Source organism: Leiobunum rupestre, chromosome 4, assembly GCF_980474605.1.
Source record: "Leiobunum rupestre chromosome 4, qqLeiRupe1.1.hap1, whole genome shotgun sequence".
Lineage (NCBI taxonomy): Eukaryota > Metazoa > Arthropoda > Arachnida > Opiliones > Sclerosomatidae > Leiobunum > Leiobunum rupestre.
The window spans coordinates 19,963,037-19,984,598 of record NC_143387.1 but is presented as its reverse complement, the minus strand read 5'-3'; the positions used below and the strand labels follow the sequence as shown (position 1 = coordinate 19,984,598).

The 21,562-nt window shown below is 34.3% G+C and overlaps 1 protein-coding gene across 3 annotated transcripts in view; it reads left to right on the top strand.

Annotated features, from left to right (window-relative positions):
• The window catches only part of Nup93-1 (Nucleoporin 93kD-1), a 33,731-nt gene that overhangs the window by 3,156 nt on the left and 9,013 nt on the right, over window positions 1-21,562 (top strand). For all 3 annotated transcript variants that reach the window (XM_090171824.1, XM_090171826.1, XM_090171825.1), the window contains exons 2-12: window positions 726-950; window positions 1,696-1,813; window positions 2,366-2,428; window positions 4,214-4,348; window positions 4,909-4,983; window positions 5,142-5,237; window positions 5,377-5,516; window positions 5,585-5,717; window positions 6,071-6,168; window positions 7,105-7,242; window positions 7,942-8,138. In XM_090171824.1, the coding sequence (XP_090027950.1) occupies window positions 766-950; window positions 1,696-1,813; window positions 2,366-2,428; window positions 4,214-4,348; window positions 4,909-4,983; window positions 5,142-5,237; window positions 5,377-5,516; window positions 5,585-5,717; window positions 6,071-6,168; window positions 7,105-7,242; window positions 7,942-8,138 (1,378 nt within the window). In that variant the 5' untranslated portion in view covers window positions 726-765. The remainder of the gene's footprint in view (window positions 1-725; window positions 951-1,695; window positions 1,814-2,365; window positions 2,429-4,213; window positions 4,349-4,908; window positions 4,984-5,141; window positions 5,238-5,376; window positions 5,517-5,584; window positions 5,718-6,070; window positions 6,169-7,104; window positions 7,243-7,941; window positions 8,139-21,562) is intronic.

Below are 21,562 nucleotides of genomic sequence, written 5' to 3'. Positions count from 1 at the left end.
AAAAGCAAAAAATTATCTTAAGGCTGTATGTACCCTTACCAAAAAATAAGTTGGCTAAAAACCACTTAGGACAACTTGTTTTTCAACTTGGTTTTCAGTTTGTATTTGGGAGAAATGCCTACTTAAAAATAACTTAAATCCTCTTTATTAATCAACTTATTTCCAACTAAACCAGAATCAACATTTACATTTAACTACTTAAAAGCAACTTAAATCCTACTAGGGAAACATCTAAAAACCAACTTAAAAATATTATGTAATTTCCTGGGACTACACTTAAAGGGCTTACCCTTCTTTGACTGTTTAACCTCTTTGTTAAAAACATAAAACAAAAACACAAATTTAGATGCCTTCTCTGTACCTAGTCGATTATTATTAGCCAATAATAAACTATCGCTTTAAATTGTGTTATTGTAGATTTATTTTTGGATTTGCATATTACAAAGGTTTTGCTAGAAACGAAGTTTTAAAGTTTCAATAATGTATAGGGATGGACCGATATATCAGTGCATCCCTGATAATTTACAAATATTTTGGCCATGACATTTTTGTTTTAGTTTCGTAGTGTTTTTGTAAGAAAATGTACAAATAATTGGGAATAATTCAGAGTAATTAGTAGCAAAATTTCAAAAAAACAACTTAGTTTTCACCATGGTTTAAACCTTGGTTGGAAGTTATTTTACCATCTATTGGGAGTATAGGGCCTATTTTTTTTGTCATTGCAGTTTATTTTGTGGTAGATAGTTAAGATTGTAAAAATTAAAGATGGATGTGGACACTCACACTGGATTTGGGGACCTTCTTCAGCAGGCAGAACAGTTAACTGCTGACATTGATGGAGCATCTGAACTCCCTCGGGTTCAAAGAAATCTACGACAAATTTTAGAAGCTGGGCAGCAGCTATGGTCGAGAACAGCGCAAGTTTCAAAAGATAATTCCAATGTTAAAGCGTGAGTACAAATATTAATATAAATCCAAAAGTGTAATTTTAAAGAACAAATGTCTAACCATTTAAGTATGTCAAAAAATAATTAACCAAAAAAAGGATATCCCTGTATTAATATATATTGCTCAACAGAGTTGTAGGAATTACAAAATCAATATTAGACACTGAAATTCAGTATGAAAAAACAAAAATAATCTTTATTACAAAAAGAAAATTACATTAAAATAGATTATCTATGTAGACCGCCAACGAAGCTCCCGGAGGGAATGTGCTTAAAATCGAAGCAGCGTTACCCCGTTACACGGCTATAGCAATACGTTGGATGAGGTATCTCGAATTTTACGCCCTATGGCGTGGATGAGAGCCAAGGCGTCGCGACCGAAGGAGCCCAGCGTTTCAATAGCCACGGCCTTAAATTGGTAGCGGTGTTTAAGGCCCGAATGTTTGGCTATTTTCCTCTTCTCAGCCTGGGTGGCGGCCCAGAGAGGGGCTGTAGAGGAATTGGCCAAATAAGAAGGCGCTAGCGGGTCAGTACAGGTGAAGTCCCACACCAATGATTTGCCACCCGACCATGGAACCTTAGTCATCCCGTCCGGACGTTTAAAAACAAATATCAGTCTAGTAAACTTTCGTTCACGTAGAGACCATGCAGTGAAGCATTGTGTTGGGCAATATTACTAATAAACTAGAGAATTTAATTAAATACTCAACTTGCTTTTAATTCTATAATTTCTTTTCTATCTTTTTAGGTCTATATTATTGGGCAGCAAAGGCTACGATCTCCCAAGAATTGCACATAAATTGGATACCATTAGTTCTGCAAAACCCTTTGAACCCATAGAGCCAATAAGAGAAACTGATATCCAAGTAGGCTATAAGCAATTAATTTTTTGTTAGTATTAAAAGATGTAAATTAAAAACTAACACTACGATATCAAAATACCTTTCATTTAATTGCACACTCAATTTTTTCAGAACTAACCTTTCTCTGACATTTTAGTCCTACAAATATTAGACACATAGTAGTAGACTTAGATACAGTACCTTATGTCAATTATGGTGAAGGGACAAAGTCTACTTTCAAATTCTCACTAGCTGCAATTACGAAATTATATACTTACGAGATGCAATTTGTTTAAGAGAAAAATCAGTGGAAACATAAAAAATTTTATCTTGAATTTAACAGATTTCTGCTTAAATTACTTATTTTTGACATTTATAACTGCAAATTTGTTATATATTGCAGTATAAAATGTAAATTTAGAGTTAATATTTAAATTATAGGTACATAAATTTTCAAATATTGTCTCTTTTATGATAAAATTGTATCACAAACCCAACCAATAACCTAAGCTATTGTATTTTATATTGCAACCTTTTATCTCATTTCAATTTCTATTACTTTTTTATTTACATTAGGGTTATTTAAAAAATCAGCGTGAGAATGCTATTTTATCAGTTATTGAAGAATCGAAGAGATCAGTAAGTAATACCATGTATTGTTGTTTTTTATGTACTTGAAGTGTAAATAATTCCTTTTGTTACCTTCTGCCATTGAAATAAATATTTAGATGTACGGGTAATTTGGTGTTGTAGTAATATTTTCATGCTGATTGTCTTTACCATTCTATATTTTTGATGTCTGTGACCCCAACAATTTTAGGGATAAGTTCTACAACAAACCACTAAGCATGCCCGAAAATATCAAAAGTCATAATAAGGGGAAGCCACTATTTGGAACCCCTTTTGGTAGAGACAGAAATACCAAAGCTTATATTCTGTTTAATAATGATACCTTAAATAAATAACAATTTGTTATTTTTATAATCCCATGCTAGTTATTTCAAAGCTCATAATCTGAATTATTATGTAGAGGCCTGTGGACCTCTACATGATATCTCATGTGCACTTTTGTGGTATGGGCTGTGGAATTTCCTCCTCTGCGTTACCTTTTGTTTGCATGATTTGACTGATTTTGAAATATCATTCTGTGTAGTGCATGTGGGAATTTCCTTGAATGAATCAGTCTCCTTTAAGGGATGAACCTAGATGGGTACAGCCGATATATCGGCTATTCGTTAAAATTTATCTATCATGAGAGTAGTGTATGTAATAATATCATTGTAAAAGACTCTTCAGTCTACTGTCATACCATCTTATTCTAATTTTTCATTAAAAAAATGCCCTTAACAAAAAATGTTGGCTAAAAACCACTTAGGACAACTTGGATATCAACTTGGTTTTCAGTTTGTATTTGGGACAAATGCCTACTTAAAAATAACTTAAATCCTCTTTATTAATCAACTTATTTCCAACTAAACCAGAATCAACATTTACATTTAACTACTTAAAAGCAACTTAAATCCTACTAGGGAAACATCTAAAAACCAACTTAAAAATATTATGTAATTTCCTGACTACTAAAAACCAACTAATTATAAACTTAGCAAAAGCAGTATTTTCCTACCAACTAAATAACAACTTATTACCTCTTTAATAGTAAATTGAAATATGCTGACAACTTGAGCCTACTTAATACCAACTCAATATCAACTAATAATGTGTATACAAACTAAATACAAACTGAAATCCAACTTATTTTTTGGTAAGGGTGTGCAAGAGAATTTCCGAATGTTTCTTTTCATTTTGCTTGATACATATTTTCTATCACAAATCTAATATTTATTTGTTTACATTCTTAACCCCCTGTCTAAAAAAAAGGTATGACCAAGCTTTTGAAGTCTGGCGTACCTGGCGCAACGAATGAAATAAAATACTATAATTAGTTAGTTAATCGAGAAATTTCTTATTTTCAAAGATTTTCCTGAAAGTATTTTTCTAATACCGATATTGGCCGATACCTATATTAGAAAAATAGACTGATATATCGGTGCATCCCTACTACTTTTTGGTTAAGAAACAGAATTGCTAGAACTGACCAGATTTTTCGTCATTAGTTTGATGACCTCTTTATAGTCATCAAACGGTCAATTAGAAATAAAAAAACAATTGTCCAAGTTTTAAGATTACCATCGTTGTTTTAATTTTTTTTTGTCATCAATATTTATGTACAACTCCCCACTGAAATAAGTTAATGGTTTCAATAGCATCAAACTACTTAAGAAAAAATTCACTGTTTTGTTTAATGTATAATTTTTCTGTTCATTTTAAATTTATTTTTGATGTAAGTCAATGTTATTCTTATAACTGAACAAAATTTATTCTTTACACATACTGACATAACACAATTGTTTTTATCTATTTTAGACTTTTGAAAGAACTAATAAACTATATTGGCAAAGTTTACGAATGGAGTGGGAAACTGAGAAACGAAAGATTTTAGATACGCTAACTGGACAAGCCCTACAAATACCAGATATTAGCTCCTTCAGTGTTTTTGAGGTACCAAATATGATACAAATTTTGTTCTTTATGTGATTTGATTGTATTCTTTCTTTATAATTAATCCATATTTAAAAAAAAACCATAGCCAAAGGTGGGTTTTTTAGGTCAATGGCACATCTAATTTTTGGGTGTAAAATTAAAAATAATTTCCTTTTGTTAAATTAATTGAATCAAAGGCCACACTATATCATTTTTAATTCCAAAATGATTTATAGTTATTTTTCGTTTAATTTCTTTTAATTTTCGTTTGTAATTTTTGGGATAAGATTCAGAACATAATTACAAAAATATTTCAATACAATACTTAGTAAAACAGTGGCTGATCACGCCTTGTGATCAAAGAAAAAGCGTGTAGCTTTGACTATACTGAAGTTATTACACAATTTATTACAGATTTAGCATTACCCAAGACTACTTGGTTTCTTATGGCCGTAATTGCTGTACAGATATTTAGGAAGTGATTAGATCCTTGAGTAAACCAGATTAATATTCAGGAGATATTCTAATATAGTTTTTAATATTGTTACTTTTAGTATTAATATTTTTGCTAATTACAGGCAAATAGAGTGGAACCAAATACTGGTAAAACCAGGAGTTCCATGGATCACATGGAAATTGCTTATGCGAGAGAGGTAAATAATTTTATATTTATCATAATTGTTTCGCTTAAAAATACGACTCTTTGAAAAATCTGGCTCAATGCTGCTACTAATTAAAAAATTAGCAGCTAGCAAATAAATTTTTGCACCAAATACCATAAACGATGTAACTCTTTTCTTTGCCTTTTTAGCTGTATTTTTTCAATGATAGTGTTATTTCTGGTTCATCAAAGAATAACCTTTCCCAACGATTCTTGACAGTTGCTCAAGAACAGTTGGAAGACAAGGTATCTGTATCATTTAGTATTGTAATTAATTTTCACAATTAACATAATGGTAGTAGGCAATTGGACAGTTTCAATTTAATTAATTACTCTTACCTAGTTAACATCGAATGGTAAATTGATAATTTTACTTACTGTTAAGAGTGCTGTTGATTTATGGGAACTAGTGTGTACAATGACTGATTTACCAGTGTACCATGGAACTGATATATTAGCAGTCAGATGCTCGCAACCAATGCAAGCCTCTTTAATTTCTCAAGCCAGAAAATATTTGGAATCAAAGTTTGTAACATCACTTAAAGTTTGACGAAGTTGATTTCCTTACTGAAAAAATCTTATTTTCTCTCTAGGTATCTTGATTTTGTCCGCTCCATTGTGAAGGGAAACTTGCATGAAGCCAAGCTTGGTGGAATTCCTTCTACGTATAAATTAATTCACAGTTATCTCAATGTTCAGTTACCTGCCTCCAATCCTGGTCTAGAGGTATGATAATTCCACCTTGCTTTAAATTGAATTTGCTAAATCATAGCCTTCAATCTTATTTTTCCAAATCATTGCAATAAATATTTAGAAAATATTTTATTACCAAGAGTTTTTGTTGAGAGGTTTGTTAAATTAGGCTATTGTGAAGATGGTTTTGAACAGAAGTCAAATTAAACATTTAAACAGCAAAAAAATTGATGAGAGGTAAAGCTAGATAAAGCACAATTTAGTAGAAAATTAATAGCAGACTCTCACATGTCGCTAGTAGTAACATCATATGCATATTATTTTTAACGCTATATAGGAAAGTTAAAGGTTACCTCTTTCAGTTATAAAGATTTTCCTTATTCTAGGATGGAGAAGTCGAAGGTCAACCTGTTTGGGCGTTTATTTATTATTGTATTCGATGTGGTGACATCGCTGCTGCTCTGAAAGTAGCGAAGAGTACTGGGTAAGCTCCCTTGAAGCCTTCTAGTTGAAAGTTTATCTTTTCTGTTTCTGTTTTGGTTTCATGTTGATTTTATTATTCTCATATTAATATTATTACTATCAGGAGTAAATGGGAGCTAGTAGGCATTTGTAGCTTTGGCTAGTGCAAGTCGGCATTTCCACAAGGGGGAGACAAAAAAAATGACAATATTTGAATTTAGCCAATCATATAACATTTTGGAAACGTTCGCCGGGTGTGCTTGGCTGACGGAGCAACGTCACTAGTCTGTCACTGGGGCAATTAAATAACGCTTCTAAGGAGACTTGGATGATCTTGAGAGGAAATTGGCGGCGGATTCGATAACGTACCGAACTTGCTCTTTTAAGGAATTAAAATACCACTTAAATTTTGTAAAGACCTTTTTTTATTTCCAAACAACTTCAGTAAGTTAAGTTATTGGTTGTTCTGAAGTATATTTAATGGCTGCATGGTTATTGTCCATTATCAGTTTCCTAGGCCTTAAAGAAACCCAGCAATGACACAGATTCTTAGGCATTAAAAAAATTATTTACGTTATTTTTTATTAAATTTGAATGTTAATGGAAAAATATGTAAACCTCGGTATAATGAAACATTTACAAACTTCATATTTCCTCCAAGCATTCCAAATTAAAAGTTTTTGCATTACCAAAAGTTAAAATATTACTGAGAAAAAGCCATAACCCTTGACCGAAACGCCAGCTAGTCTAGGGCCAATTTACGGCGCTTAAACGCGCCTTACTTGCTCTGAGCGTCTTACATTGTTGTTCCTTCTCTGGGTGTATTCACCTGTGTAAAAACTCCAGAAAGGAAAGAGTGTAAATGATTGAAAATTCTTGAAAAATGCTGTCTCTAAAAAATGTTAGTGATGCCCACTCCCCCTATTTGCTCTTAATGGTATCATGAATCTTTTTCTAGGCCACTGCTTGCAGACTTTGTGAATTACCTAACTGAGTATTCAATTAAAGAAGAAAAAAGACTTAGTCCAAATAGTGAAAGCCAGATTAGACTCTACTACAGACGAGTTGTAGCTGCAAGCACAGACCCTTTTAAAAGGTAATATTATGCGTACAAGTTTTGCTTACTCGATTCTTTTTAAGTTTTAGTCTTGGGAATTCAATGTGGATTATTTTTTGTAACATTCTATAAATTAAAAACATTGATTTTTGGAATTTTCAATATCCTAAAAATAACACATTTTTCAAATATTTTTCAAGAATTCCAGTATAAAAATATAAAATAATTCATAAAGTGCTCTTTTTTTGGTATATGACCCATAAATGTGAGTAACATTCTAGCTCAACTGTGATATTAATATAAAAAATATATGGTAGAATTATATGCACAAGCTAGTGCCTATCACTAAACTTGTTTAGCTTTATATTTAAATTTATTATTGGCTCTGCAAAACTGAGGCTGTATTATACTTGGTTTACTAGCCAAAATAAGTTTAGCTGTTGTTTGCATAAATAGTGGAAATGACAAATTAGCTACTAAAAAGTATGAAACAGTGTGGTACATTGGGCTAAGTATTCCCTCCGACTCAAAATGTTAAAATCATAGGTTTGTTGCTATATGCCATTGTAGACACTATAAGCAACTGATAGCAAAAGTAGAACAAGTTGAGATGTGACTTTTGAAAGAAATTAAAAATAAGAATCCTGAAGTGTTTTTACATTAGACTGACTTGTTACTTAATTTTTTTTTTGGTTTTTAATGTTTTATTGAATTATTATTAAAATTAATTGTTTTCAGAATTGTTTATTGTATCTTGGGCTGTTGCGATGTCACTGAAGATCATAATAAAGTTGCAGATAAATTAGAAGACTACTTATGGTTACGAATCTGTCAAGTACCAATCTCATCGGACTCAGAAGTAGATGATTCCTCTGTTGGACAATCTGATCGTATAACGTTATCAAAATTACAAACTATTTTGCTCGAAGAATATGGTAATTATTCTTTAGTTCTCAGGATTCTCACAATCAAATAACTAGTTATTATTATTGTTGAAACTATTCCTTATAAATATTTTTGGGATAATGCTGAAATTTATATGGTTTTACAGGTTAGGTTTTTTGGCAAAATTGAACTACAGCGGCCTCATGTAATTTTGCTTTTTTTTGGCGGAGAATGTAGCACTTGACGCGTAGATTACGAAACTATTTTTTTAGGGCCGCAAATGATAATTTTTTTAATTAACTTAATTTTAAAAAAGTAGTAATTTTAGGGGATTACTGTTTTTTTTTGCAGATAAAGTAGCGCTTGACGCGTAGATTACGTAGTTATTTTTTTTGGCCCGCAAATGATAATTTTTTTCATTAACTTAATTTTTAAAAAGTAGTCATTTTAGGGGATTAGTAACGTTTTTTTTAAAAAAATGGTCATTTTAGGGGATTAGTAACGTTTTTTTTAAAAAAATGGTCATTTTAGGGGATTAGTAACTTTTTTTAAAAAATAGTTTCGTCGTGTATCCGTCGACACAACTTTTCAGACGCGACCCAGCCCCATTCCGAGCATTGACGGTGGCCCTTCTGTTAAGTTCTGTAATCGTACCTAGTGGCATCGTAATTAGTGAAATCGTATCAACTTAAATAGTAACTCCCCGTATTGGCGCCTCCCCAACCCCATACTAAAAAAAGCGATGGGCCATCTATAACGCGACCTAGAGGACAGTACCAAGCCTTACGCATCAAGTATATACTTTTTATATCAACCTGAAATAAGCGTTTGTGGCCCAAAAATACAAAACACCTAGAAAATGAACAAAACCTGTAATTGATTTTATAAAGTACGGGAATATCACTTTGTGGCCCAAAAATACAAAACACCGAGAAAATGAACCAAAAACTGTAATTGGTGTTATCATATGTAACATAATCCTTCATAAGTATGCCATAAAAGCATTTTCGTTAATGAAACCTTGTTCACGGGATATGACGTAAATTGTAGTATCCTTAGTCTGCTCCACATATGTCTAGCCCCTTGGAGACGAAAGTGTCGTCTGCTAGGGCGTCTGCTTAACCTTAGTTCATAATGAATATATATGTGCAAGTGTGAATGATTAAAACTTTAGTATGAATGTTGAAAGCAAACAGAGAGCTTGTGTCATTATTATTATTATGTTTAATTAAGCCTGAGCCAGTCATTTATAGCTATAAGCAACAAAGATTAAGAGTCTCCTGTTCTAATGATCAATGACTGAAGTGATATATAGGAAAGGCTTAGTAGATGAACATGGCATCAAGAAGTGAAGATATATTCACATTTCGGAAATTAGACGGCACAAATTATGCTGACTGGAAAATTGATGTTAAGATGGCCTTGGCTGCCAAGGGTTTGGACAAATTTATAGATTCCACAGTAGTAGCTCCAACCACTATACCTTCGCTGACTGCACACAATGAGAAGAAATCACAAACAATGGGATTTCTATATCTGACTCTGGAACCCCAAATTAAGAGACTACTTCGAACTGCGACAGATCCAGCAGTTGCCTGGGATTTACTTAAGCAAACTTATGAACCAGTTTCCAGAGCTAGGAGAGCGATGCTTAGAAGAACATTCATAACATGTGTACCCGCGAAGGGAGAAAGAATAGAATTGTATTTTGTTAGAAATAGTTATTACTTTGCATAGGAAAAGTACTTATGTCTAGCCCTGTTCTAAACTGAAACTATATTTATCTGTCGTCTGCTTATACTTTTTTTTGTTTTTACTTTCACTTTCTCTTTTTTGTGTTTTTAAGGTCAGTAGAGATCATACCTATTTTTGTATATTAGATTTAACTATAATTAAATAGAGATTTATAAATAACAAACTGTCTTGCCAATTCAATATAGATAGATCTTACAATTGGTAGCAGAAAGCGTGGTTAATATGGAATAAATAAAATAGAAAAGATTTATTTGTGAATTGGCAGTGTTTGAGTTAGGCTTAGCTTAGTGAAAGTGCAGAATGGAAATGAACAAAACAGATTAAAGTTAAAAATGGAAAAACAGAATAATTCCTTGACATCCCTTGGAACATCATTTTCATTTAATAAATTAAATGATGAGAATTATGTAAACTGGAAGTTTAATATGAAAATGGCTCTGCTAGATTTTGGGCTATGGGGGATCATAGATGAAACAGATGAAGAACCAAATGAAGAAGCAGATTCTAAAGTAAAAGAGAGATATGAAACCAGAAAACAAAAAGCTCTATCAAAATTAGCTCTGGCAGTAGATGACCAGCATAAGAATTTAGTATCACAATATGAAACAGCCGTAGAAGTATGGAACGCACTTAAAGACCTTTATGAACCAAAGTCACGAGCACGAATAGCTTCATTACGATTGAATTTTCTGAGTCTGAAATATAATGTACCTGAAAGCATGTCAGGATATCTTGGGAGAATCAGTGCTGCAGCGGAACAATTGGAATTAGCAGGACGTATTTTAGCTCCAGACGAAATAGCATACCAGATGATTTGTAAATTACCCGCCCAATATGAGAACACGATTCAAAGAGCTTATCAACTAAATGATGAAGAGTTTACTCCAGATAAAGTCAAAAACCTCCTTATAGCCGAATATGAAAGACAGAAACTAGTACACCAAGAGGAAGAAAGAACAGATATGAAGACTGGACTTATGTCCATTCAACCCAATCAGAATAATCAACAGAAAAATAGAGGTGCACAACAAAAGCGTGGAAATTTCAAAGGCTATCAAGGGAATCAGAATACTAGTCAAAGTTTTGAATGCTATAGATGTGGAAAAACTGGTCATATAGCAAGAAATTGTCATGCAAATATTCAAACTGGAGGCCGCACTGTAAATCAGAAAGGAAATAGATCAAATTATCCGAGCAATCAAAGGTCAGCTAATCAAACTAGAAACAGTTATGCAAGCAGTAGCAGCGATTGGGATAATGGAAATTCATATGGAAATGCATATTTAGCTACTACAATGATTTCAACATCGGATAAAGATTCTTGGATTTTTGATTGTGGTGCTACACACCATTTTTGTCATAGAAGAGACTGGTTCGTTGAATATCAGGAAATAGAAGTACCCATTGATATTGCTCAAGGTGAAGCAAAAGCTTTTGGAACTGGGGTCGTAAATATGGTGGTAAAAACACCTTATGGAGATAATCTCATTCATTTGACAGATGTATTCTATGTTCCGCAGTATAATAGAAATTTATTATCAGCCAGAAGATTTGATAATAAAGGATGTAAGATTATAATAGTTAATGGCTCGATTAAAGTATACGGTGTGAACAAGACGTTGGTTTTATCTTCCACCTTAACCGGAAACAATCTTTATGTTGTTGATGCATACATTCCAAGTAGAGAAGAACCCAGGAAGGAACTCTCAGTGAAGGGTGGATGTAACACGAGTCTAACAATTGATACAGCAAGATGGCACCAAAGATTAGGACATCCTTCAATCAAACGGATGAAGGAATTGCAGAGAAAAGATATGGCTCACGGATTACCAGAATTTAAAGGAGAAATTGACCACTGCATACCATGTAAAGTAGCAAAAGCAACAAAGGCCGCCTCAAAATCTATACCTGATATATCTACAAAACAACCATTAGAACTTGTCCACAGTGACGTTTGGGGACCTTCACCTGTTATATCTCAAGGTGGGTCACGATATTTTATCAGTTTCATAGACGATTATACTAGAAAGGCAATAGTTTATATTATGAAGAATAAAAGCGAAGCATATGATAAATATAAAGAATATAAGGCTATGTCAGAAAGACAAACTGGTTTGAAACTCAAGAAAATACGCACAGATAATGGCTTAGAATACTGTGCAAATTATTTCAAGGAAGGTTGTAAAAAGGACGGAGTTGTGTGTCAAAGGACGAACACATATAGTCCTCAAATGAACGGCATTGCAGAGCGATATAATCGAACAGTATTAGAAGGAATTAGAGCAATGCTTGAAGATGCAAGACTACCGCATTATATGTGGGGAGAAGTATTATATACAGTAGTGTATTTATCAAACAGATTACCTCATTCGAAACTACCAAATATCACACCAGAAGGGAGATGGAGAAACACGTCACCTTCATTACGACATCTTAAGCGATATGGATGCGTAGCTTACGCATTTGTACCACAACCTCACCGTAATAAATTTGAGAAGAGAGCGAAGATTGGTATCATGGTAGGCTATGCTATGAATACTAAAGGATATCGCATATGGTTTCCAGCAGAAGGAAAAGTTCTAGAAACCAAACATGTTTCTTTCGACGAGAGCAAGTTAGGTATTAAAATACTTAAAGAAACCAGAGAAGAAACATATGAGCCAGTGAAGCAAATATGGTCAGAAGATAATGAAGACGAATCGTCAGATGATGATAAATCGCAAGAGTCGGACAACTCATCGGACGATGAGAATACTGATGAAGGAGATGAAGTAGGAGCACAACCAGAGCCACCACCTCCACAACCCATAATACCCCGTTGGAGACGAGAAGAAATACTCAGAAAAAAGGGTGATCGAATTGACGTTTATCACTATGATAACATTACAAATCAGAAAATCAGATCAGAACCTGAAATGAAGCGATACTTAGCAGATAGAGGAGAACAATACAACCCCAAAGAATTTACTTTCAAATCTACTGGAAATGTTGAAGCCCGATGTGTAGTAATACCTTCAACATACGACGAAGCAATTGGAAGTCCAAATAGTGAAAAATGGCAAGAAGCCATGACAACAGAGATTAATATCATTCAAGATAGAGAAGTGTTTGAGATTGTTCCAAAACCAATTAATAAGAAGATAATTGGAGCAAAATGGGTGTACGATCTTAAGAAGAATTCTAACGGAGAAATCAATAGATACAAAGCCAGACTAGTTGCCCAAGGTTTTTCTCAAGTTCCTGAAAGAGACTTTAATCAGACTTATTCTCCAGTCGTAAATTTTACCCTGATCAGAGCATGTATAATGATATTTATTGCATGTCTCGGATGGCTACACTCCCACATGGACGTGAAGTGTGCATATTTATATGGATCATTAGAAGAAGAACTTTATTTAAGACAGCCAGCTGGATATATTCAAAAGGGAAAAGAAGATTATGTGTGGAAGCTAAAGAAGGCTCTTTACGGATTAAAGCAGAGTGGAAAGCAGTGGTATTCTGAATTAGATAATCAGTTACTTCAGCTTGGATATAAAAGACTTTTTGGATGCAACTGTATCTACAGATTTGGATTGACTGGACTATTGATAGTGTATGTTGATGACATAATTGTACTTGCATCAAATACACACGTTATGAAGAAATTAAAGACACAACTACAAGCAACATTCGAAATGACTGATTTAGGAGAATTAAGTTACTTTTTGGGGATTGAATTTGAATTTCCCTCAAAAGGACAAGTATATATTCATCAAAATAGCTACGTGAAGAAATTACAGGAAACATTCAAGATCAAAACTGAGAAGAAAAGGGAGACACCATTACCCGTTGGGATATCATTGTCAAATAGAGACTGTACACCAGAACCGAATAATAATTACCCATACAGACAACTCATTGGTAGTTTATTGTATTTATCGCAGCGTACTAGACCAGATATAGCATTTGTAGTAGCAAGTTTAGCACGTTATTCGTCAAATCCTGGTCAGAAACATTGGAATTACTTATTACAAGTGTTGGAGTACGTGTGTCAGACCAGCCATTACGGTCTTCATTATCATGGATTCAGCAAAGTTGATCTCAGTGTGTTTACCGATGCATCATGGGGATCGGATTTAGACGATAGAAAATCTACTAGCGGTTTTGTGATTAATATCTGTGACAGTCCAATAAGCTGGAGAAGTGTGAAACAGCAGAACATTGCCCTATCATCAATGGAATCTGAGTACATTGCCTTAGCAGAATCATCAAAAGAGATTGCATGGTTAACTAGTATTGTTAAAGAACTGTTAGAATTAGCCAAATTAGAAGAAACTTTTGGACAGCCGATTGTTTATTGTGATAACCAAGCGGCAATACAATTTTCTGAAAATAAGATAGAAAATAATAGATCGCGGCATATTCAGATGAAATATCACTATGTACGAGAGTGTATTGACAACAACTTATTCAAACTTAGTTATGTAAATACCAATGAAAATATGGCAGATATTTTTACTAAAATTCTTCCTAAGAGAAAACATAGTGAATTTTGTATGATGTTAAAGTTAACAAAATAAAAAAAAAAAGGGGGAATAAGTTGATATATATGTATATTTGTATATTAATTTTACCTATGTCAAAGTAAGGGGGAGTTTGTTAGAAATAGTTATTACTTTGCATAGGAAAAGTACTTATGTCTAGCCCTGTTCTAAACTGAAACTATATTTATCTGTCGTCTGCTTATACTTTTTTTTGTTTTTACTTTCACTTTCTCTTTTTTGTGTTTTTAAGGTCAGTAGAGATCATACCTATTTTTGTATATTAGATTTAACTATAATTAAATAGAGATTTATAAATAACAAACTGTCTTGCCAATTCAATATAGATAGATCTTACATATTTGAACAGAGTTACCGAAGCTGCGGCATCTCTCGCTGAAGTTGGGGCACCAATTCCAGATAGCGAAATAGCCTTTCAGATGATCTACGAGTTACCAGCGGAATTTAATGGAATAGTTCTCAATATTAATCAATGGAACGATGCTGACTTTGTTCCTGACAAAGTAAAGATGGCGATCATTGCCGAAGCGGATCGTTTACGGATGAGAGAACTAGGCGATGGAAATAATAAACACTCGGATATAATGGCAACTCAGGGGTTTACAAAGGGATATACCCAGATGAAAAGAAAAGAAACAAGGACTTGTTTCAATTGTGGAATGATAGGGCATTTAGCGAAGATTTGCAGAAAACCAAGGAAAACATACAATCACCCTTTTCGAAAAAAAGAAACTTTTGATGTTGCTACAGTATCAAGCGCAGAAGAATATATGTCGGAAACAAATGAATGGATATGGGATTCGGGAGCTGGAGCGCATCTATGTAATAACAAGAAATGGCTTACCAATTACCGTGATGTGTCACCAATAACGATGAATTCATATTATGGAACGTTCACTATCACAGGCTTAGGAGATGCTGTTATCAAACACGAAGTAGATGGACAAGATAGAGTCCTACTGCTAAAGAATGTTGGGTTTGCACCAAATGGAAGACGAAACCTAATAAGTGGTTATCAGAATGATAAAGCCGGACATCATTGGACTGGTGGAAATATGGAACTTGTAGTTCAAAATAGTAACCAAGAGAAAATATTATCATTCAAAGGATCAAATGGCTTATATAGAATGAAGGGGGATGTCTACACTGGCGAAATGCCAGATGTTACGATGCATGAATATAACCTTGCTGATGATACTAACGCAGATTTATTGGATTTATGGCACCGACGTCTAGGTCATCACAGCATACATACCATTATCAATATGGCAAGTAAAGGAAGCGCTCGAAACTTACCAGCTTTCAAGAAGCAACAAACGTTTACCTGTGATATATGTACTGCAACGAAGACGACTCAATTACCAAGAAAACCAATGTCAGGGATAAACACAAAGAAAGTGTTACAATTGGTACACACAGACGTGTGGGGACCATCCGCATATAAGTCCGGATCTGGCAACCTATATTTCATCTCGTTTATCGATGACCACACACGATGGGCCGAGGTCGAAGCGATGACTCATAAGTGGGAAGTGTTTGACAAAATGAAACAATATATTACAAAAATGGAAAGACAAACTGGGGAGAAAGTAATTAGTATCAGAAGCGATAATGGGATGGAGTATTGTAGCGGAAAAATGCAAACCTTCCTCAATGATATTGGTATTCAACATCAACGGACAAACATCTACACCCCACAACAAAATGGAATAGCGGAACGCTACAACCGCACAGCCTTAAATTCAATCAGAGCTATGCTCAAAGACAGCCACCTGCATCCTCGATTCTGGGTGGAAATGTTGTACACATTCAACTATTTGAAGAATCGTTTGTCACAGCAGAAACTTGAGAATAAGACACCTTTCGAACAAAGATTTGGACGAACTCCCTCACTGAAGTATCTGAAACGAATCGGAAGCATAACTCATTATTTTATTCCGAAGGGGAAGAGGGAAAATAAATTTTCGGATACAGCTGGAAAAGGAGTGCTGGTGGGTTACGCACGCTCAACCCAAGGCTACCGAATATGGAACCCGGACACAAACAAAATTATTCAGTGCGACAACGCCAGATTTAATGAAGACCAGACTTTCGATACGTATACCGGTATTAATTCTCACGTCCGATTTGCTGTAGAAGACGACACCCTCAAGCAACCCTTTACACGTGCAACAGTTGCAGCTAGACTAAATAGCACGCCAGCTACATCAACTAGCAACCATCCAGTACCAGTTTCACCACAACCCGGCACATCAGGAATAGCTGCAACGCCAGTGCAGGTACATCCTCAAACTCCTGTACGAGGATCTTCGGAAGTCGAGAGAAGACAAGTACGACTAGTACAGGAAGGCAAGTTAGAGGAACCCAAATGGTCAAGAATAAGACGGCAAAGGGAATCGGGAAAAACTGCCGGTAATTACGACATTTATTATAAATATGGCGACAGGAAGAGAGAATTCAGAAGCACAAGAGAAGTCACTGATTTCTGTAAAATGAATAATATTGAAATAGATCCCGATCTCATTAATTTCTCTACCAAGGACCCATTCGAGGGAATCTGTAATCTGAAACAAACAAGTAGTGCAACACCAAATGAGGAAACCCCTGACATTAATTTAATGTCACGATTTGATGGTTTGGATTTTTGTTTCGCGAACTGTGATGATCCTTCTACTTATGGAGAAGCTACGACTGCAGAAGATAAAGACGATTGGGGTAGAGCCATGGACGATGAAATCGCGACACTTCGGGAACGAGAAGTGTTCACCCAAGTCAAAAGACCCACTGACCAAAAAATCATCGGAAGCAAATGGGTGTACGTACGAAAAAGGGATGAAAAGAAAAATATAGTCAGTCACAGAGCAAGAATTGTGGCGCAAGGATTTAAACAAAAGAAAGGGATTGACTATCACGAAAGCTATTCACCAGTTGTCGACTTGGTTATTGTCCGACTCTTGTTATTTGTTCTGGTGGTAATTCTACAGTGGTCCTACAAGCATGTAGACGTCAAATGCGCTTACTTGTATGGCGATCTCGATGAAACCACATATATGGAAATTCCGCAAGGATACCAGGTGAATAATGAATACGTATGGCGGTTGCACAAAAGTCTCTACGGATTACACCAATCCGGTAGATGTTGGTATTACAAGCTGGATGAAGAACTAAAGGAATTAGGCTTTGTCAACCTCAAATCATGCCAGTGTGTTTACCGATTTGCTTGGGATAGTATACTTCTTGTTTACGTCGATGACATTATCGTCCTCGCAAGAAATGACAATATTATGGCCAAAGTCATGCAATTACTAACTTCGAAATTCAACTTGAAGGATTTAGGAAAAATCAAAACATTCCTCGGAATCGATATTTCTGAAGACCAAAAAGGATTAACGATGGCGCAAACGAGATATATAGAGAAATTGCATGAACAGCTGGACTATATTCCATTTAAAAGATGTTATGAACCATTGAAACATAAATCCATCATCAACCCTCCAACACCAGGAGAAGAAATACCAGATGTACCTTATCGCAATTTGATTGGCGCATTGTTGTATATAGCAAGACACACTCGTCCAGACATTCTGTACGCAGTGACAACGTTAGCGCAATATTGCAACAACTATAACGAAGAAACATGGTGTCATCTTGTTCATTTATGGAACTATGTCATCACGACTAAAGACAAGGTTTTGAGGATGGAACGCAATGGTTCTGTGGCCGTACAAGTTTATTGTGATGCATCATTTGCATCAGATAGAGAATCTAGAAAGTCCATATCCGGTTACATCATTACATGTGGAAAGAACCCAATCGCTTGGAAATCCGCAAAGCAATCATTAATAGCGTTATCTACGATGGAAGCGGAACTAATGGCAGCCGTAGAAGCAACTAAGGAGATCTTATTCATCCGTAGAATCCTGTTAGAGTGTCATAGCATGTTCCCAGACAGTATCGGACCTGACATTCAACTCAACATCGATAACAAGGCCGCCATACAGTGCATTCAAAACCACGTAGACAATGCCAGAACCAGATATCTAGATTTAAAAGTGAAGTTCCTTCGCGAAAAATTAGCTGAAGGACTTTTTCGGGTAGAGTTTATATCATCGCAATTTAACTTAGCAGATATTGATTTTATAAAGTACGGGAATATCACTTTGTGGCCCAAAAATACAAAACACCGAGAAAATGAACAAAAACTGTAATTGGTGTTATCATATGTAACATAATCCTTCATAAGTATGCCATAAAAGCATTTTCGTTAATGAAACCTTGTTCACGGGATATGACGTAAATTACGTCACTTACAATTCCGTGACGAAATACGCGTCATCAATTTAACCGATGGGAAGCGGAAGTTAGTGAGAATTCCTCCCGCGTTTCTGGCTTTGCCCCTGTCAAGTTTAGTTCGTGCCTCGCGATCACATGATTTCATTTTCATGGTAACCTTTTCAATAGCGCAAGGAATATAAGCATTTTTGCAGAGGCATACTTATGAGTAATTATGTTACATATGGTGTTATAAAGTACAGGAATATCACGTAGAAATTATTAGGACACCGAAACTGTGGTATCGGCGAACACACGACGGAAATAAGTACAACCATCCATGGTACAACGAAACACGTGAAAATGCCCAAAAATGTGACATTTTTAAAATTACATTAAAAAATCATTTCTGGCCAAAATAAAAAATACCCTACGTGACAAGGTCTATCAGGCGCAAGCAAAATTAAAATAAAATTCAATGAAAATGAGAAATTTTTAAAATTAAAAAAATAAATTTAAAAATTAAATAATCATTTGCGGCCAATATAAAAAATACCCTCGGCATCTACGTGACAAGGTCTATCAAACGCAACCAAAAGTAATATAAAATTCAATGAAAATGAGAAATTTTTAAAATTAAAAAAGTTAGATTAAAAAGTTAAATAATCATTTGCGGCCAAAATAAAAAATACCCTCGGCATCTACATGACAAGGTCTATCAGGCGCAACCAAAATTAATATAAAATTCAATGAAAATGAGAAATTTTTAAAATTAAAAAAATTAAATACAAAAATTAAATAATCATTTTCGGACAAAATAAAAAATACCCTTGGCATCTACATGACAAGGTCTATCAGGCTCAACCAAAATCAATATGAAATTCAATGAAAATGAGAAATTTTTAAAATTAAAAAAGTTAAATTAAAAAATTAAATAATCATTTGCGGCCAAAATATAAAATACCCTCGGCATCTACATGACAAGGTCTATCAGGATCAACCAAAATTAATATGAAATTCAATGATGCCGCTGTAGTTCATGTAACGTGGAATTTTGGGACATTTTCAAAATTTATTCATTTTATTTCAATTAACTAATTATAATTTCCGAAGTTTCTATGGTCGTCTGGGTTAGGCCTAATTTAGTCGTCTCCAAGTGCGGGTCGCTTGGAGGCAGTAGCTTTGGTTTTTAACTTAATCGGGTGTTCAACGTATATCTGGCCAGATACGTCGATTCCCGTTCGACTATGGTACTTTTGGTAATTTGCCACGCTTTCTAAAATCTCTTAATTTTCCCCATTTTGACTTTAAATTCTCGACTGGAGGTTGCCAAGCATTTTTATGTGTTTATTTTTAAAATAAATTGTCCGCGCTTGAAACGCGAGATACTCGTGTCTCAAAAAATAAAAACACGTGACTCGTGAAATTTAAAAAGAGGAGTTCGTTTTTTGATCTTTTAAAAAAGAATTCGAAGAAAAGGGCCAGTTTTATTATCGTTGGAATCGAAGACAGTCGGAATGTAAAGACAGTTGATTCAAGAGAATAAATCTAAAACAAACTGAAGTTGAACATATGCAAGTTCAAACCATGTTCCGTTGCGTAATGTTGTAGAGATCCGATTCGCAAACGAGGACTCATCTCTTTTCGTCCACATTGACTGTGAGGACCTTTTACCACCAGTCCCAGTGATAAACCATCATCATCAACTCTGTGGTAAAATATTCGCGGGACGTTACCTTCGATATCTTCGAGTACCGCGCTCGCATCGATCGCGTTGTATGCGGTCAAACACTTAAGTTGAGAGTCATCGTGCTCCGGTCAAGGAAAGACGCTAGAACATCGAAGTTTATAAACGTTTCACCATCGGTTCGTTCACAAATTGTCAATAGTTTTAAGTTATAGTTATTAGTTAACGTATGGATATTGTTTAATTTTGTGTAGTTTTAGTTTTTAAGTTAGATTATAAGGAATTTGGTGCACCACAGAATAGGATTTTATTTAATTAGATCGTTTAAATAATTTTAAAAGCTATCTTTAAAATTAAATATTTCTTGGCAACCTTCATACTCTATTATTTTATACCCCTAGACACCATTTTATATTTACTTTAATAATTATATAATCGCAGGCCCCAATAGTGAAAGCCTGGCGAAACCCGGAGTTTATTCTAGTTGAAGCGTGGAGTCGGATATTCAAGATTAGACGTGATATATTAAATTCCATACTCACGCGCTACATTCACTTCTCCCGTTTTTTTTCACACTCCACAGTTATTGGTTTTTTATTTCATTTTATTGAAAATGATGTTTAATGCATAAGTTATTTTGTCATACCGCTTATTATATTTTGAAAATTGGTGTCAACCAACCTCCAATAGTGTTTATCTGTGATCTAGCTAAAAAACATATGCAGCAACTAGATCTTATATCTTAAACATCAATAAGCTTAATTAAGGAATAATTGAGTGTTTTAGTTAAAAAAAAATAACTAACAACTGTGTCTTGATTACTGTTTTTTTTTTAAATAAACCTAACTGCGAAGTGTACTTGTAGTTATTATATAATAGTAAATATCTGACCAAATTTTAATGCAGTGCATGTTAGTTTTTAGTTATGGGGTCACTAATTCAAAACGTGTAAATAAGGTTTATAAACAGTTTCATATGTAATTTTATAAGGTGGAAAATGGAACACTTGTATGCTAAGGAAAGCCAGTGAGATATTTTGTTGTTGATTGGTAAAATCAAATTTTTTTCTCTATATCAATGAAGAGGTTAAGGCCCATTTCATGCAAAGTTTTTAATACATTTGAAATTAGGTTTAATTGATAAAGAATGATCATATAATTTTTAATGTTTATATTTCATCTTAAGTTTTCAGAAATGTAAGTCGATCTTTCTTTTGATC